Source organism: Mus caroli, chromosome 2, assembly GCF_900094665.2.
Source record: "Mus caroli chromosome 2, CAROLI_EIJ_v1.1, whole genome shotgun sequence".
NCBI classification, from domain to species: domain Eukaryota; kingdom Metazoa; phylum Chordata; class Mammalia; order Rodentia; family Muridae; genus Mus; species Mus caroli.
In genome coordinates this window covers 106,905,461-106,924,825 of record NC_034571.1, presented here as the reverse complement: position 1 = coordinate 106,924,825, position 19,365 = coordinate 106,905,461, and the positions used below count along the sequence as shown (strand labels likewise).

The 19,365-nt window shown below is 43.1% G+C and overlaps 1 protein-coding gene across 1 annotated transcript; it reads left to right on the top strand.

Annotated features, from left to right (window-relative positions):
- The first annotated feature begins 9,957 nt into the window (after positions 1 to 9,957).
- Gjd2 (gap junction protein delta 2) lies at positions 9,958 to 13,994 on the top strand. Its single transcript, XM_021156592.1, has 2 exons — positions 9,958 to 10,512; positions 11,659 to 13,994. Exons 1-2 carry the CDS (start codon positions 10,442 to 10,444, stop codon positions 12,551 to 12,553), a joined length of 966 nt encoding a protein of 321 aa, XP_021012251.1. The 5' UTR covers positions 9,958 to 10,441; the 3' UTR covers positions 12,554 to 13,994.
- Positions 13,995 to 19,365: the final 5,371 nt, after the last annotated feature.

Genomic DNA, 19,365 nt, shown 5'->3' with positions numbered 1-19,365 from the left:
CGTATTGAGCAGTTTAGACACTTGCTGACTCATGAGTGTGATTTTTCTCTGAGCGGCTGCATTTATAAGTATTTATAAGTGTCCTCACTAATGGCAAACTCATCCTCTGAAGGCAAGGTTGATTTTGCAAATAGCTAGAAGCCCTTGTGTCCTAATGGCTAAGATGAAGAACCTTCCCGACTTGTAACTCATAGAAGTAGGAGGAAGTTGGACTTGACTGCACAGCTGTCTGCTATGCAGGTGCGAGCCATTTTTAAAATCTCTTAACTTTAGACTTACTGGAAAATATGCATTTTCACATTTGAGTAACCAAGCTGGCTCATATAACCTGTAGGGGAAAAAAAACCAAACAAACTACAAGGTGGATATTTTAAATGATTGACAAGAGTTTTCTGATCTACTAACAAAGGGCTTTGAAGACAACCCCCACAGAGAAGCCAAGTAGATGCTCAGAAACACTCTTGAGTATGCTTGGAATAAGTGTCTGTTTTCTAAAGGACATAGCCTCATTTTATTATCTTTACGACTGCTTGTTAATAGCAATGTAGGACTGCTACTTGCTTTGACAGTTATTCTACCTTTAAATAAATCTCAGGACATTTCCAAATATTAATGTCTCAACATTTTTCTTCCTGTGCAGAACCCTACCCCCCACCTAGACATCATTCTAGACTTTGCTGAACTGTAGAATGGAGGCAAACTTGGACTTTTGTTGGAGCAGTAGAAGGAGGGAGACAGAGAACACAGAAGCCTTGAGTCCTTCACTGTGTGGCCAGTCTTACCATGCATTTGAGTTAATAGATGCCAGAGAGCTGTCCTGCACAATTTGTTTCCTGTGGCTAAAAATGAACAAGTTCGGATGAGGCATCACAGTGGACAATTACCTCTGAGATCCATCCACTTGTGGTTTCTGTTGGCCATTGTAATGAGGATCTATTCGTTTCCTGCATAATTAAATAGCATTACAATTTACCTGCTCATCCGCTAGTTCTAGAGATGTGTTTCTTTGGTATGAACATAATCTTTGAAGGAAGACAGGTATCTACGTGAGGATATTCACTGAGTCTAACCAGCTGCAATCTGCAATAGCAGTATCCCCCTCTTTCCTTGACTCTATTCTTGCTCACTTTCTGTTGTGGTCAGAATGAAAAATGCCCCATATACAGTCAGTCACGTGTTTGAAGACTTGACCAGGTGATAATTCTGTTTGGGAAAGCTGTGGAACCTTTGGAAGGTATAGTGGTCACTAATTTGGGATGGGGGGATGGGGTGGTGTTTTATAGATAAGTATCATCTTCCATTCATTCTGTTTCCTGAGTAGAGCTGCAAAGAGATGGTCCAGCCCAGGGATCCTGCTGGCATGGCTTTCTCTTTCAGCACAATAAAGCATATTGCCTCAAACTGAAAACAGAAGTAAACATGCTCTCCTGGACTTGCTTCTTGTCAGCTACTTGATCACAGAAACTAGAAAAGAAATACACTTTTCTAACCAAATCTTACTGCAGTGCAAGCAGAGCACCCCTTTGAACTTTAATAAACAAACCCAGTGGGCTCAGGGATTAAGAGCACCTACTACTCCTACAGAAGAGACAAGGAATTCCCAGCACCCATCTGGGATACTTCACAATCACCTCTAACTTCAGCTCCAAGGTACCTGACACCCTCTTCTGGCCTCTGAGGGTGGTACACTCACATGTACATACCCACATAGATACAGACACAGATACACAATTGTCTTTTAACCTTAAAGAATAAACTTAATTGTATCACTCATTTTTTACCTTTCTTCAAATGGTGCACATGACTATTAAGAAAGAAACTTAAGCATCTTTAACCCAACATATTAAAGTCTACTTGAGTTAATGCCTACCTACTTTTCCAGCCTTGCTTCAAGCCTCTCTCTGCTTTGCTGAGCCATGGGGAAAACTTAGTTCTTTAAATGTGTGGCTGTGTCTTACGTATGGTCTGTTCTGTGCTGTTTCTCCAGCTGGGGATGCTGCTCTCCCTTTCCTGTGAGTTTTGCTTCCTGCTCCCTTAGATCTCAGCTACAGAATGTCTTCCATCACCCAACCCTTCCTCACAGAGTAGGACAGCCTTTCCTTGCCCCATTATACATCATGGCCTGTACATCTCAGAGCGGTCACTTAATAGTTTGTTTTAACCACAGTTTTCAACATAAACGTTGGCACTTGAGATTATTTGATTCATTACTATTTGGTAAAAATGCAGATGTCTCTCCTACTAGGTTTTAAGTTTGATGAGGGCAGAGCAGTGTTGCTCTCGTCACTTTTGTCTCCACACAGGCAGCAATGACTAAGTCTCATTGAACAACTGAATGAATGAGGTGATCAGAAATCTGTATGTACGGAGACCAAGTATAAGTGTTTTGGGAGAATGTGATTGGATCAATGATTACAAATACATAATAGATATTTGTGAGCATCTATTGATTATTTTAAAAATATGCCTCGGACTAGACCAATGACTCATTGCCATGAGTATTTGCAAGTAAAGATGCATGGACAAAAGGGTAGAGTGTGGGACACACTGACACACTACAGCTTCCACTCGGAAATGTTTTCCATGCTTTGTCCTAGTTTGTTTATTTTTTATTTTTATTTTATTTTATTTACCCCTTTGGTGGGGGGAAGATTGCAAGGGTGGAGGGTAAATACAAAGGGACAGAGAAATGAGTGGAACTGGGGTACAGGATGTGATACTCACAAAAAAAAAAAAACCAATAAAAATTTGTAAAGAAAATACTCTTCTGAAAGATTGGAGGTAGGAAAGGTTATTAGTCAATAGAGTAATAATTTAAGTATAATAACTAAGCATTGGTTAATAGAATAATAAACAATAATACATATCCATTCGGTCCCCTTCCATTCTGTTTTTTTTATTCATTCTGATGCCTACTCAATTAAACAACTTCAAAGTAATATAATCCAGTCATGTGGCTCTCTGACTACATACCCTGTTATAAAGAAGTGCAGGAAAGGAGAGAGCAAGTCCAATTGCTTGGTGGTCCTCTTTTATGCCACTTGTAACAAGTTGATTAGAATATAAACTACATTTTGGACAGTTTTAAATGGAGTTACCATGGGTGGTGGTGGTACATGCACTTGGGAGGCAGAGGAGGCATATCTCTGATGTCAAGGCCAGCTTGGCCTATAAAGAGAGTGCCAGGACAGCCAAGTCTATTATACAGAGAAACTCTGTCTTAAACAAAGCAAACAAACAGAAAACAATGAGGTAACATTTTTGATTGAAGTTTCTACCCTGTGGTTGCTAGGCAGCAAAATTATAATTTTATTATCCGCAGTAACATCTTTGATTTACTTTCTTACCTTAGTGAACAGCAATCCCACCTCTGCCTGAAACGGAGTAAACTTAATTAGTGACTTCACGACAAAAACAGTAATGCTCGAGGACAGAATTCATGGACTGTTCTTGTGCTCTGAATAAAAGATGTAATCGGATGCAATCATTTCATTAATACACACATGGCCCTGTAATGGAAATTCAGAGGACCAGATGGCCAGGAGTGGACTGGGATGAAATGAGATGGGTGTTTTCAGTTTAGCAACTAACTACTTAGCCTGTGTGGATTATATTAAGTACTTACAGAACCACATGAACACATTTTCAGAATGAAATTCTGGCTTTGTGTCCAGCAGCAGCCATTCCCATCGTGGGGAGAAAGCCCGCTTCACTGGGCTTGTTAAGACTACCACTACTCTGCAGTTAATGGTGTTCATTATTACAGCGGAGCTTAACTTCGACTGCATATTGGAGCCAGAATAAGCTAAATATTTTTCCTTATGAAAATACAAATGCATAGATTTCACTTCCAGGAACGCTGATTTTTATTGGTCTGAGTAGAGCTTAGGTACTGTGAGCTTTCAAAGCTCCCTGGTGGTTTTAAGATGCAGTAAATATAAGAATCATTGCATTTGTGTGGTTCCCGTATTTCCACAAGTTGGGCCCTTTATAGAGCAATAAATGAAGCAAGTACTTTTTGTGCAATATCATTTGGAAAGGTTTAGATATCCCTTGCTCCCAAATAGCTGTTCACTTCTTGAAGCATAGGATTCCAAAAGCGCCCTAAAATTCTTCATTTCTTTGGATGAAGATTTTGCAACTTGAATAAGGATAATTCCTTTGAGAAGAATAATACATTAAGTGGTTATCAGTTATTAACACCCTGTGTGTGTTCCCTCATTGGATTACTTTCCTTTGGTGGGAGAGTAAGGGGTGAGGGTGGGCGAAGCACAGCGATGGAGAATCCAATAGTCAACAGGATATAAATTCAAGGTGAATCCCATCAGGGTAGAAACATGAGGATATAGCAAAAGAATCTCAACCTTTCTAATGCTACAATTCTTTAATAAATACAGCCCCTCATATTTTGGTGACTGCTCAGGCCATAAAATTATTTCATGGCTACTTCATAACTCTAATTTGCTACAAACTTATTTGTTATAAATCACGCTGTAAATATCTGATGTGCAGGATATCTGTTATGCAGCCCCCCAAAGGGTCATGACTCACAGGTTGAGAACCACTGCATTAAACTGAGCACGGAATGACTGACAAGTGAGGCTGGTCCCTCTCTGGTCTCAATCCACTGCAGAAACAAGAAGCTCTCCATAGAAGCCTTTGTTGTGGGCGCTTAAGAGAGACCCGAAGCCACATTGGTTGACAAAACAACCTCTGAACTAGACTACACCTGAGTCCCAGGGATGCTGACAAAATAGATGCTGGCAGCTTTAGAAAGTCAAGGAGCAGGCAGCCAGTAGGGTTCATGTGGGGCTTGAGCACTAGCTCTGGGGACTCACTCTGACCCCACCCTATAATATTGGAAGCGTAGCTAAGGCATCAGGAAGAACTCAACCCCGAGGTCTGACTTTCAGCACTGCAGTCTGGTGTAAGAGAAGCAGAGGCAGGGTGCTGATGGCAACCAAAAGATATTCTCCCAGTTTGACAATTTCTCAAGGGCAGGCCCTGCCCACACATATTTCCTCTGTAATTTCCTCATCTCTTTTATACAGACTGCAAACTCAGCAGGAAGCCTAGCTATATCCTGCGTGGCTGGGGCTTTGGGTGGACAGTGACAAAGAGATCGTGGAGAGGCGGGTACCCAGACGCCAGGAAGGCTCTTTTGCCCTCACTGTAGCTGAATAACTTGTGAATAGCTTTGACTTAAAAGAAATCTCTTCCTGCAGGTCTAATGAGCCTCCCTGGGACGCTCCCGATGTGAATGGGAATCACGACTTGACATAAACGGGAAAGATTATGTGTCAGCAGGGCTGATTTGATTCTTAATGGAGTGTTAATTTATTTGCTGTGACTTCACACATCTGCTTTGGCCACAATACCATATTACGTTAATTCCTGAGATATTACTGCGCAAGGTATATTTTCTATACACAAGGTAAGTGAGGAATGGGGAATTTGTACATGTGATTTTTTTAAAGGGGTACAGACTCTGCTATTCAAAGGACCATCAGGAGAAAGATGGTAGATTTGACTATCAGTTAGAAACATAGTCACAGTTTGCATTTTGGGTTCATGAGAGAGCAACAGATTCTGGCCATATTTAGGACTATTATGATCGGCAAGTTGGACAGCTTTATTCCCCTTTGAGACAGTAAATTTGTGTATCCTTCAAGGCAAGTGTTTCTCTAAAAATCTGGGCTGAGATTTAAACATATGAAAGAAGCACAAAGGATAAAAAGGAAGATATCCCTTTGCACCAAAGAATGGATTTCATTTGCCATTTATGTTCTTTTAAGTCTCCTAAGACAGGTTAGTTTTTCCCCTTCAAAAGACAGTTTGATATTTCCATTGGGGAACAGATGCATATAGACCACTGGGGGAAGTGAGGCTGAGTTACTTCTAACTGTCTGTGAATGATATGTGAAAGACTTTAACATGGGGACCAATCCCAAGTGGAATGGAGTCCCTCCGCATCACACAAATCCCAGGAGACTGCAGATGTTGCCACTTCCCAGGAGAGATGTGCCCCAGGCTCTGATCAGCTTTCCAAGGCCACCTTGCTGATGCTGATGCCGCAGCCTAAGCTGTGCTGCTGCAGCACTACCTGGCTTAGTGAGCATGTTTCATGACCACAGTGAAGAGGAAAAGAGGAAAGAGGAGAGCAGCAGGGACCAGTAGTTATCAGGACATCCTCCATCCCCCAGTAATCCAGACTTGCCATAACGTGTAAAGATCCCTCTGTGGCAAGTGGATCCCCTTTCCCTCTCTGCATTAAATATAATTACACCATAAAGAAGAGCAGAGACCATCTCCAATCAGGAAACATGTAGATAGCTCTCTTAGGTCACAAGGATTTGATGTTCTGTGTGTCTTCATCATAGTCCGACAACAAATGCTTCATTTCCACAATGCTGAAGAATTGTGGAAAGCACCATGAGGAGTACGTGTCCTCTTTCATCCCAGGCATAGACGGCCCAGGAAAGCAGAGGTCAATATATCAACCTATGTTCTTACAACTATCAAGTTCCAGGGAGGTTTCACTTACCAAATATTTGAAGTTGAGCTGTTAATAGGTTCGGTGTGGAACCTGTGGTTGAAGAAAATGAGGTTTTAAGCATGTAAAGGTAAGAGCACATCTGGACACAGCCATAGAGTTAATTATGTCATTGTTAGAAACTCTTCATTCCATTCTCGAGTCAAAATATTCACCCCACAGCCTTGACTAGTCTGCTTGACAAGTCTGCTTGACTAGTCTGCAGCTTTTCCATCTGGAGGGGAGGAAGCTTGCCCTAGTTGGTTAGTCTGCATTACTCCTTGCTAAGACAGCGATTTACAAAGTGAACAAACCCAGAAATTATTGCTATTTAGATATTCCCAGGTGCTTATGTTCTCCATGATCCTAACGACCTTAAAGGTCTTTGTTGTTTTAGATTACATCAGTCTTCCCAAAGACTCTGATTACATTTGCCACTGTATGCTAAAGATACCATGGAAAGCAGCATGGTAGATGAATTATGCCTTCTGTTCCCTAAGGGTTTATGTTCTAGTGAGGTCAAAAGGGAAAGGTCCACCTTTACTCGAACTGTAGAGTCCCCATGAAGTTTCACGTAAAGAGGCACATATAGGCCTATTTAAAGATCTGTGAAGAGTGGGGCAGGATTTCTTGGTTTCTTGGATTTGTTCCTGCACTAGCAAACATGGAATGTAAAAGTTCTCCAAATTTCAAGTGACAAGAGATGGTTAGTAACTCAAAAATTTGGACCCTACTTGCCCAGACTTTAATGTAGCAATCTGATAGGGACACTCAGTGTATACTTAGTTATCCAGGTAGCCTACTGGACACTAAAGTTAATTCTATCAGTTCTAAATTTGATTTTCATCTGATGCCATTTATTTAGTGTTGTAGAATGACATTTACATTAGAATTAATGGGAGGAACTTTGCAGTTGACTTAAATGAGTATCTTCAATCAGAGAGGAATTGAGCCGGTCAGAAGCTAGGCAGATGAAATAGTGTCCCAAGGAAGGTCAGAGAGGCCCAGCTGTGCGTAGATCCTCTTCATATTTAATGCAGAACAATCAAGGCAAATTACTCATTGAAAATGGAGTAGATTGGATTCAAAAGAGTAAGCGAAACACAAATGTGTTAGACAACTCATGAATGATTTCTGAAAATAAAAATAGTTAAAAGTTGGATCTTTTCTGGATTTTGTAGCCTCAACTTTTGGAATAACATTTGTGGTTTTTTCTATAGATTTCATTTCTACACCTTTCACATTTCTCTTGACAGGCCTTTGACCTTTGACATACAGAGGTTTGAAATGTAAGGTAATAAAATTGAAATTGATGAATATTTTAAGGTTATATTTTGTCCCATGGAAGTTTCTCGAAGTCTACAATTTTAATTTCCTGAATGTATTTTTATACAGTTTCACAGAGAAACTGGGATTGTGCTTTTTTCTATTTGTTGCAGGGCAACTGACAATTACATTTTTAATAAATAAAATAAAAATTGTTGCTTTAAAAATGGTGCTAAGAATAAGTTTTCATAACCTTAAAAAACAAGCTATTTAGCCCATAGATGTCTTACATTCTAGGTTCTATGTAGAAGTGTTTTGAGGTATTTATACACTAGTGATACTGGTGTGTCTTCCATTTGTATGGACGCCTAATTTCAAAAAATAAATCGATGAATAGGAAGTCAGTCACAGGCCAGTGATTGAACTTTGCATCAGACTCACTGTAAAGCCCTAGGCACAGAAAGCGATTTTGAGTTGTACAACTTATTAAGGGGACATTTAAAGGTAATTAAATAAATTGTTCTTGGTACTCTGTCATCCATTGTCTCGCTATGATTCTCTACTCCAAAAATGTCTGCCATAGCTGGAACAAATATAGGGACTCCGGGGAGTGAGGAGGAAGCCTGGGAGTGTGCATCATGCTAGAGATAAGGGAATCACCGTCCCATCTGTCAACCAACTGGAGAGATCTCTTTCTGTCTCCATTCTTGTACCTTTTTTTTTCCTGCCCAGAGAGTGAAACCACCCGCACTGTAACCATGACACTGCCTTTCTATGATACACATGTCTCCATTATTTTTAGCGGATTCTTTTACTACTGTCAGTGGAGAGCTGCTTCCTTGAGCTAGCAGTGACAACCCTAAGAGACAATCTTGGGACAGGCGTGCTATGCGGCTCAAGCTTGTGTTCTGTCTGTAAGCATTATGCATGCAGAAGAGTATGTGTGGGGACTTTGGACCCTACTCTGCACCCTTCTTCCTAGCCCTTCCTCAGGGCCACCAGAGATACCAACTCAGTCGTTCTAGAATCAAAAGCACATCCTGGTGTGGCTTATGTGTATGTTCCCTGTGGGTAATTAAGGCTGCATTATATTCCTAAGACCAGCTAGCAACACTTTCACAGTCATGTTTTTGAAAGGATGACAACACCTTACTCATTGTGCTTTTGGTACATTTATATGACACACTCCCAACTTTGGTGCCTCCTAAAATTGACCCTACGTTAATTAGCAGCCTGGTGTGATCGTCTCAATTTTCCTGGGACCAATTAAGTAGTGCAGTAGATGAAACTGACATCAAAATGTAAATTTTAAGACCGATTCTAGAATCTGTTCTTTGAGCTGGGGAGTGGGAGGGGGAGGCAAAGGCTGAATAAGGAGAGTGGGGGTGGGGTGAGATTGTGAGCTGCTGTTTCTGCTAGATAAATACTGGGTCTCCTTAAATCCAGACTGGACCATGCTGACCTGACTAGCATCCTCTGCTCCCATCAGTTATGCATGACCTCCTTATCTGTGCTGGGAGAAATGAGCATGCATTAAGGCCCCTGGCTCGCTGCTAGGCACCTGTTTGGTTGGTAAATAGTTTGTACCCAGACCTTCCTGCTCAGAACACCTTCACACCTGCATTTAGGCGTCAGCCAGCAGGGAGTCTCATTAGGTATTCCGCACCTCAGCACCTGATCCACACACGAAAAAGTCGGGACCCTCTGCAGCACTCTCGCAGGCGGCTGTCCTCTCCTGGTAAGGGCTAAAAAACTCCCTTCCCCCAACTGGCACTACCATCTAGAAAAGGAATTTTAGTGGTATCTCAGAAGGCCCAAAGCTAAAGGTAAGGGACAGACGGGGGCAAGTTAAGCCATCTATTCGGGTCCCTCATCACTCACCAACGTGTCTGTTCCTCCTGCGGGAGACTGGCGGCCAGGTGAGGTTACCTGGGCGCCTCAGAAGCCCCAAGGGGCGCTGCAGTCCTCCGTCTCCCCATCCCCGGCGCAGCGGGGGGACTCCAGACCATCTCCTCCCCCCGCGGCGCGCGGCCGCGGCCCCTCGGGCTCCGACGCTCGGCGACAGCGGCACGCCGCGCTCTGCTCCCCTCCGCCGACCTGGCGTGACGCAGGCGGAGACTACTTAAGGGCGGATTAGAGGCGGTGGCCGCGGATTCCCCAGCCCCGCAGCTAGCTCTGCGCGCCGCAGCGCGGGAGCGCCAGGTGCCCGCTCCAGTGACAGGCGCCGGGGTCGGTGCGCGGACCCTCCCTCAGACCGCAAGATCGCGGGGACCGCAGCGCAGGCACCGGTCTCCCGCGGGCAGGAGCTCGGCCACCTGCACGCTGCCACCCAGCCCCGCCCCTCGCCGGGAGACTGCGGGAGTCCACCTGACCCCCGGACGGCACCGAGGTGCTGTCCAGCTCTTCCGCACCGCGCCAGCAGCTCCATTGGTTGGGACGCACATAGATTGCTTCCCCCACTCCCCTCTTTTAAGTGCAATAAAGGGGGAGGGCCTCGTGGATTTTTTTAAAAACAATTTTTGTTTGCTTCTTTAATTGGGGGCAATTCGCTCCCTGTCAGGAGGTGAGGCCCGGGGAGGGGCCAGGACCAAGAACGTGCCCGGTACTGCCCAGTCTTTGTCTGCTGCCTCCGGATGCACAGCGATGGGGGAATGGACCATCTTGGAGAGGCTGCTGGAAGCCGCGGTGCAGCAGCACTCCACTATGATTGGGAGGTAAGGGCACCAAGCCAGCCGTCAGCGGCCCGTCGGGCGGCCCTTGGGAATACCTTCTTCTGTCTCTAACGACCCCCATACCCCCAGCCAGTCCTCTGCCTCCTCCCCAACCTCTGTCCAAGTGCCAGTGTTGCCTGCATTAAGGGATTACCCGACGCCCAGTGACGCCCCCCTCCTCCAGTTACTCCTGATCAGCTCCCCCATACTTTCTCTATAAAGCACCACAGGGGGGAGGGGATTCACACTTCCCTCATCAGAAAAGGACTTGTGGACTCAGTCCTGGTACCCCCCACTCTCCGGAGTCAGCGCCAATCTCCATCTGGTTCCCTAAATAGAATCTACAAGGAAGGCAGAATTGCATTTGGACAGAGAAGGGCAAGTGGGGAGATGGATTTGCTCATCACAGCAGATGCACCATTCTTTAACAGATATTTATTAAGCTAGACCATGTTCTCTGTTAAAACTTAGTGCCAGAGAGCCACACACATAGCTGGCTCCTTCTTGTGAATAATATATCTTTAAGTATATATTTATATACATATGTAGTATGTAGGTATTTATTCATATTTATAGCTACCTGCAGCTACCTATTTGTTTGTAGACATGTGAATTTTGTACTCATCACCGTTTCTATAGAGGATTAAGTTCTACATGTAGAGACTAGCATATACACCCATAAAGATTAATACTCAGCCCAGGTGTAGATCTTCAAACACAGTTCCTCTGTTAAGGATTCTGCATGCATTTGCCAGAGTAAAGGTGCGTTTAGAGTCTCTAGACATTTTTTACATAGAGCTGGACATATATATGTATATATGTGTGTATATATATGTATATGTGTGTATATATATATGTATATATATATATCAAAAGGAAATATATGCTACAAAGGGGCCATGAACAGTGTATGAAATTGTGCAGATGTGAGATCCTTGTAATATGAAATATTCCAAGCTTGCCAGCACCAAGCAGAAAAGGAAGATATAAAATTGTCTTCCAGACTCTCAGTTCAGTACCACTCAAGGGTGGACAGCTCCCCTGTTCAAGGACTGGTAAGCGCTGAAACAGAAAGGGAAGAAACAGGGATTTTCTATCAATGACTTAGCCTATGAGAACCTTTCTCCCCCCTCCTCTTCCTCTGCTCAGGATCCTGTTGACTGTGGTGGTGATCTTCCGGATACTCATTGTGGCCATTGTAGGGGAGACGGTGTACGATGATGAGCAGACCATGTTTGTGTGCAACACCCTACAGCCCGGCTGTAACCAGGCCTGCTATGACCGCGCCTTTCCCATCTCCCATATACGTTACTGGGTCTTCCAGATCATAATGGTGTGCACCCCCAGTCTCTGTTTTATCACCTATTCTGTGCACCAATCCGCCAAGCAGCGAGAACGCCGGTACTCTACTGTCTTCCTAGCCCTGGACAGAGACCCTGCTGAGTCTATAGGGGGACCTGGAGGAACTGGGGGTGGGGGCAGCGGAGGGAGCAAACGAGAAGATAAGAAGTTGCAAAATGCCATTGTCAATGGGGTGCTGCAGAACACAGAGACCACCAGTAAGGAGACAGAACCAGATTGCTTAGAGGTTAAAGAGCTGACTCCACATCCATCTGGGCTGCGCACAGCAGCAAGGTCCAAGCTCCGAAGACAGGAAGGTATCTCCCGCTTCTACATCATCCAAGTGGTGTTTCGAAATGCTCTGGAGATTGGGTTTCTGGTGGGCCAGTACTTTCTATATGGCTTCAGTGTTCCAGGGTTGTATGAGTGCAACCGTTACCCCTGCATCAAGGAGGTAGAATGTTATGTGTCTAGACCTACAGAGAAGACAGTCTTTCTGGTGTTCATGTTTGCTGTGAGCGGCATTTGTGTGGTGCTCAATCTGGCTGAACTTAACCATCTGGGATGGCGGAAGATCAAACTGGCTGTCCGGGGAGCCCAGGCCAAGAGGAAGTCAGTCTATGAGATACGTAACAAAGATCTGCCTCGAGTCAGTGTTCCCAATTTCGGCAGGACTCAGTCCAGTGACTCTGCCTATGTGTGAAAGGGCAGGTTTGGGGAAGGCCTGCTAGGTGGCAAGTAGCCCCAAGGCAGATAATGACTCGGGGTTTACAAGTTTGCCCTCATTCGGGTGATGCTCGCTGTGAAGGTCTAGGATACAGATATTAAGAGGTCTTCATCAACAAAGAGGAGAGGTAGAACTGTCATCACACGTTACATCATCAGTTCTACAGAAACCATTGAGTAGAGTGACAAGATGGCTAAGCTGGACATTCTTGGGCCTTCTTCTTTTAATGGCCCTTCCTGCTCCTGATTATAGTGAACTGGCATAGCTGCCAAGCAAGCATTAGCTCTGCTGAGCTCTGTATTCTGGTGAATGGCATGAGTCAAACACTCATTGATATTAAATTTGTGACCCATCTCAGCACATACCCTTATCCTGGGCTGCAGAAAAAAATAATCCTGGAGGATATTTCTCCCCCTTCAGCATGCCCCTTTCCCAAACCCAGGATAGCATGCCAGCTTTTCTTTTTCCTTGATCTGGCCTTACATTAGCCCTAACACAGTTTATCTGCAAGCTAGAGGGAATTACATGGGGTGCTTTTTGGAGACTTGCCAGGGCAGAGGTTTGCAGTAGAGCCCCATATGACTGGCTCTTAGTCATTAAAAAACAAACAAACACAAACCTTAGGAATGTCTCAATATTTCCAATTTTTTAAAACTCAAATTGCACTGGTGCTGTTTATTAGGGTGGGGAATGGGAGGGGGGATTTCAACACCACTTATGAGATGGTCATTTCACTCACCGTTGAGCATGTGTTTATGAGCTTTGGGATATTTCTGCCTTCTAGATTATGGACTGTGGATAGAATTAAAAATATGTGGGGTTTTGTTTTGTTTTGTTGTTATTGTTGTTGTTGTTGTTGAAATGGAGGGTATCTACTCAAGCCACAGAATTTCTAACTGGTAGATCTTACTATAATTTCTTACCTAATTTTGTGCTACACAGCTGCACATCATTTTGCCATGGTTTTGAACTTACCTGTGTGCTCACACCAGAGACCTTAATCAGCCCGTGTCAACCCCAACTTATTGTGTCATCAATTATTTTTTGCAATACACACACATGCACACAATTACTGGCTTAACAAACCTGGAAGTAAATATTATTGGTAAAGATGTGCTTATGGATATTTATTTGAGACATATACCAAAGGTTCATAAACCTGTTGTTTGGACTGAGACAATTTTCCTCTCGTTGCTCTTATTCATTTAAGTGCCATATTCCTCCTTTCCCGCCCACTGTGCATTTAGCTGAAGCACTAGGCAAGAGTAGCATTGAGATAATATGTTTTTATGGAAGCCCTCTATTTCATTTGAATCCTCCTTCTTATGGGTTTGTTTTTGATTTAGATATGGATGTGGTATGTTATACAACTGAGGATTTGTTTAAAATAAAGTTCTTGCCTTTTTTTGTAAACTGGGAAGAGTCTGCATTTTTCTACTTTGAGTGGAATTCTGTTTGTTTAAATGAATGTTCAAAATGTTATACTGGACAGATATTTGGTCCAGGGTGTGAACAATAGATGGAACATATCTGAAGATGAATGACAAAGTCCAATTAGCTGTGGGCAGATGGAGAGAAGCTGGCGACTTTTACAAATGTTGAAAAGTGAATGGTGAGGTGTTCAAGTGGCATTTTCTAACTTCTTTCTTACTTTAGCTTAACGCCACCCCCCCCCCCCCGCCTGTGTAAGTATTTTTGGGGTGATACAAATGTCAATAATACTGGGACACTGTAACTCTGTTTAGGAGTGGGTTTTTTCTCTCTCTTTCTCACCATAGATTGTCACAGTTGGCAGGCATGTTGTTCAACCTGGTGCCTAACAAGATGTCAAAAGGCATTCTCTACACTAACACTGTCCAGTAGAATTTCTCTAGTGATGATAATTTCTCCTGTCCATGCTGTCTAACCTGGGAACAACTAGCTACATGTGGCTACTGAGATCTTAAAATGTGGCTAACTCAGCTGAAGAACAGAAGCTCTGATCTGACTTAATGTTAATTGACTTAAGTAGCTGTAATGGTTTACCTGCTAAAGTATCACACAGTTCTAGACTTTCTCATCAGCCATTTTTGTTGCATCTTTAAATGGGGATGGATCTTCTCCTTACACTTCATGAGGCCTTTCTAGCCATATCATTTTTTCATTCCTTATCTTTCCTATATGTGATCCTATTTCTGTAGACCAATGTTCTTTCTCTGTTCTTTAACTTTATACATGTTATAATCTTCATGAGCTCTTGGTTGGAATGGCAGGAAATGGTGTAGACTTTCCAAGGTGTTTGTTTTTCCAAAACAGTGGTCACACCTTTTAACTATGACCATGTAAATGCCAATTTTAGAATGAAAATGTGTCTATTTCAATCTATAGGTTTCCATCTGCAGCATAAATAAGCGGTTGAAGATGGTTATCCTTGAGTAAAGAAACAGATTCTCCTCTGCCTTGTGTTTGGTAAGCTAAAAATGTTTCAAGACACCTCCCAGAGCTGAAGGAAGAGTGTCGCTTGAGCTCTCTTAGCATATGCTTGGGTGTGAAAGAAATGGGAATCTGTGTGGAAAACAAGGTCTGTTGTATTTATGCCTTGATGTGGGATTAGAACAGGAGTGTTTCCTGGTAGAAATGCATCCCTCATCAGTGAGCTCATCTATTGCAGTTGTTTGATGTTTCTAAACACCTGCAAGAGACAAGATCATTAACCCATGTGTTAGTCACAGAGAAGAAAGCATCCTCTCCATATATAGTGGCACCCCTCAGAATGGCTTGCTTTCTATCAAATGCAGACATTTCCATGGATGGGTTAATGGTTCACATAGCTGTGTGATGGATATGACCTTAATCTCTATTTTATGAGAGGATGCTACTGATACATTTTATATTTCTGAGCTTTTTGGTAAGCTTTAAGTCCTTTTGGTCCATGTAGAAGTATATGTGTATTCACCCGTGTGTGTGTGTGTGTGTGTGTGTGTGTGTGTGTGTGTGTGTGTGTGTGTCCCTTGGTGTGGCAACAGTTTAAGTGGGTTTAAAAGTTTGTCAAGTAGCTTTCAGGGACTAAACCACTTAGTCTGTGGAAAAATAACCGAAAGGACAGAATTTGTCACTTATAGGTCCTCAAACATCACAAATGTCACAAACAGTAGTGATAAAAGTCCCATTCTGTGTGCTCTGTGATCTCTGGACACAGAGAAAGGCAGGGCTCCAAGCACCACTCAGAACAGTGTGCTTCTTAAAATGGTAAGACCCTGGAGGTCAGAAATACTTGGGACAAGATTTGGGTTTATTTTACTTTATATCTTATTAACAACTTTAGTTTGTCTAGTTTAGTATGCTAGGGCCGAGATAACAGAGTTACAAAGACAGGAGCAATTATTTTCTCCTGGTTCTAGCAACTGAAATGCACAGCCAAGGTTTTGGCAGATTGGTGTCCTCTGAAGCCTCTTCATGGCGGTTGCCACCTCACTGTGCATGTGATTTTCATTTGTAAGATCACATCTATCAAGTTTTCTGTGTCTAAATTCCTCTTTATATGAGGACACTGTCAGACTGGGTTTGGGCTTCATTCTTAACTTGCCTTTTCTTAGAGATGGGTGGTCAAGGTAGAGTCTGATTCTGTCGCCTAGGTGGTCTTGAATTCCCCCAAATCCTCCTGACTTTGTCTCACATATGTTAAAGGTAGAGGTCACCAGAAACAACTATATAATCATCTCCTTTTAAATTAATTACACAGTTGGAGGACTTATCTGCAAATGTAGCAACATTCTGATATACTGGTATTAGGGCTTCTCAATTGTAATTTGGAAGGACACAGTAAGGATTTTTCATCTTCAGATGTCCTTATAGTTAGGAGAACTATAGAAATCTATCCATCAAAGAAGGCACTTTGAGAATAAGAACAAAGTATGTATCTGAATGGAACATCAGAACAATGGGTGTATATGAGGTTATCCTTGGGCAACCACATTGTGTAGATGTTGCACTGAAGACACTAAGCAGCAAGGGAGCCCCTGTAGCAGAACCAAGAAGTCTGAAGATAGAAAGATAACACCATTAAGGTTAGCCCTTGAGGTCTATGAAAAAGCAACTTCTCAAACAGAAAGGTGAAACATTAGGTCAGCAGTAACAGGAAATAATAGTAAAGCATAGTAATTCCTTTGCTTCGGTCCATACCACCTATCTAAATTGTTTGGTGCTGAAAGCTAAGAATCACCACTGTTGCTTATTATTCCTCTCTTAGGGATGAGGACCGGTGAGCCAGAAACATTAGCAGAAGGTCGTAAGACTCAATTACATAGAGAAGGAAAAAGGCGAGGGTGAGGTTCTCATGACACACCTTCTCGTGCTCAATGTATCTGGAGTTCATGACAAGAAGCTATAGATGGCTGGTTGGCAGGAGGGCTCAAGGCCTTTAGAGTAGCAATGGCAGCAGTTGAGGTTTCCATGGAGTGCAAGAGTCTGAGCAGAGCTATGGCTTGGTGTGGACAGAGGAGGAATGTGGTATTAGGAAGCCAAGAGAGATGAGGTCAAAGGAAGAGTATTCGTACTAGCATAAAGTTCTTCTGAGCATTTCTATAGATGAGAGAATTTTAAGTAGCAGTCAATGAACATTCAGAGTCACCTACTACTAGATTTGGTGAGTATCAAACTGTAACTTAACACCGACTTCCTTAGACTCTTTCAGACCTTGGGAGGTTGGGTAAAAATAACAGCAGCAAAGAGCAAAGATCAATCCCATCCAAGACAATACCTGGTACATCAGCTTTGTGCCCACCCAACTGCAACATTAGCAGGTTGCTATACTCTAGTAGAAGGTATGGTAGCTAAACAAGCCTTATTGAATGAAGCCCAAATGAGTAGTTATGGTTAAAATTATGCCAGTGCTTTGCTCAGCTTTGGGCCTCTAAGAACAGCACCAAGAAGCATTGATGTACCATCAGAGATGACCACTTAACTGCTATGGGCCAGACACAATGCTTAGCTGAGTCAATGTGCAGCCAGTAGACCTGTTATTCTTGCTCATTCCAACTACAAGCAACCCCACAGACCAACGTGTTTAATGTCATAAGTAAAGTACCATCACTTTTAAGCATGCTCTTGACACCCTCACTTCCAGCTTCTCTTGACATGCTCAGATGTCCTGAAATATTTAGCAATAGAAAGTCATTCAATTTAGTTCAGGAATACATTGTGCACACAATTGTCTGTCATCCCCTGGATGGTTTCATGATAAATACAGAGAAAGGCATGCTATTCTCTACTCCTCACGAGGTCTTAGGTCAGCCTGAGGGGAGGCAGATGGCCTCAAACACCAAAACATTCTCTGTGACTGTCATGTTTCAAAGAATAGACTTTCAAAAAGAAGATTGTGTATCTGCTTTGTTTGTGCACACACACACACTCCAGTGTGTGTGTGTGCATGTGTGTGTGCATGTGTTATGTATGGTATGTGTATGTGTAGAGTTGGGAAATGGAGATGGTGTGGGACAGAAAAGCTTCAATCAACAAGGCAAAGAAAGCCTCATTAAGAATTTGTTTTTACTTCTTGGTCTTTTGTTGTTTGGGTTGGTTTTGGTTTTGTTTTTTTGTTTTTGTTTTTGTTTTTGTTTTTGTTTTTGTCAAGATCAAGATGATGAGAATGTCTCGAGGCTCCTAGCTAGGATCAGCTTCCAATCCAAGGATGACGAGTGCTGTCTGCCATCTCTAGGGAAAGTACCTATGCCATCCCATCAGTTTACTGACTAGTTGCTGGGTTCCTGCTCCCTCTCCAGTGGACAGCCAGGTTGATCTAGCCATAGCACAGTGACTGGGAGCCAGTGTTAGCTATCTAGGTACATATGTTGAAGATTGGTAAATCTCTGGAAGCTGTGACCTGCTATTGGCTTTCTGAGGATAACCAGCCTGGGCATTAGTTAGGGTCTGTACCAGAAATAAAGTCTGGAAGCTTGGCATAGATTCAGAGCAGGTAGAAAAGGTCTGGACAGTTTAAGTCTTTCCATTCTCAGGAGCTGTGCAGAACATTTGGGGTAACAGAAGATCTGGAAGTGGAGTCCTGGGGCCAGGAGCATACTGCTGAGTTAGGAACCTACAGCATTTGGGGAAAGCCATGATCTCAGCTAGACTTCAATAGAAATATTTCATCATCGAGGGGTTATTCTGGAAGGTCTACTCAAGAGAGAGAAGTTGGTGAACCACACAAATATGACTTCTGGCTGGGGAAGGTGTAGAGAACTGAGAGATTTTATTTTCCCTGGGGCTCATAAAAGGAAGTGTGAAGTGTGGAGTCTGGAACGAGCAGACAGTGTTACACATGGGTAAGGGAAGCCATGAGAATTAGAGTGGACAATGTGAGGAGACATCTTTCAACAATGCCTCTCGATGCTGTTTTGAGCTGTGTCAGGTCCCCAGGCATCAGCCACACTGTCCCGTGTGACTATGCAGAGGCTCATTGCACAGTCTCGGGATCAGCTTTGATTTGGAAAACACATTTCAATCTCAACAGTAAGGGATTGGAGCAAATATCCAGGGTGATGGTTGGGGATTTGGCAGCATGGCCCCATCAACATTAGTGGGAGTTAGTCAGCTAAATCCCAGACATGGAACAGCATCCTGTGTTTATTCTTCATGATGACCTTTCTGATGTAAATTGATACACTATTTCAGAACCGCTTAGACCGATTAAGGTCTGTAGAATCTACCTCTTCTAAAAGGAAAATCTTTCTGGAAATTGCTGCTTTGTGCACCGAAATGTTTGTGTTTGTGGGCAACTGTGGCCAATTGGAACATATGGGTACCTAAAT

Excerpts from the sequence above, each read along its gene's own strand:
- Gjd2 (XM_021156592.1), top strand. The coding sequence starts at position 10,442 with ATGGGGGAATGGACCATCTTGGAGAGGCTGCTGGAAGCCGCGGTGCAG. Across the intron at positions 10,513-11,658 it reads CACTCCACTATGATTGGGAG|GATCCTGTTGACTGTGGTGG; the intron begins GTAAGGGCACCA and ends TCCTCTGCTCAG.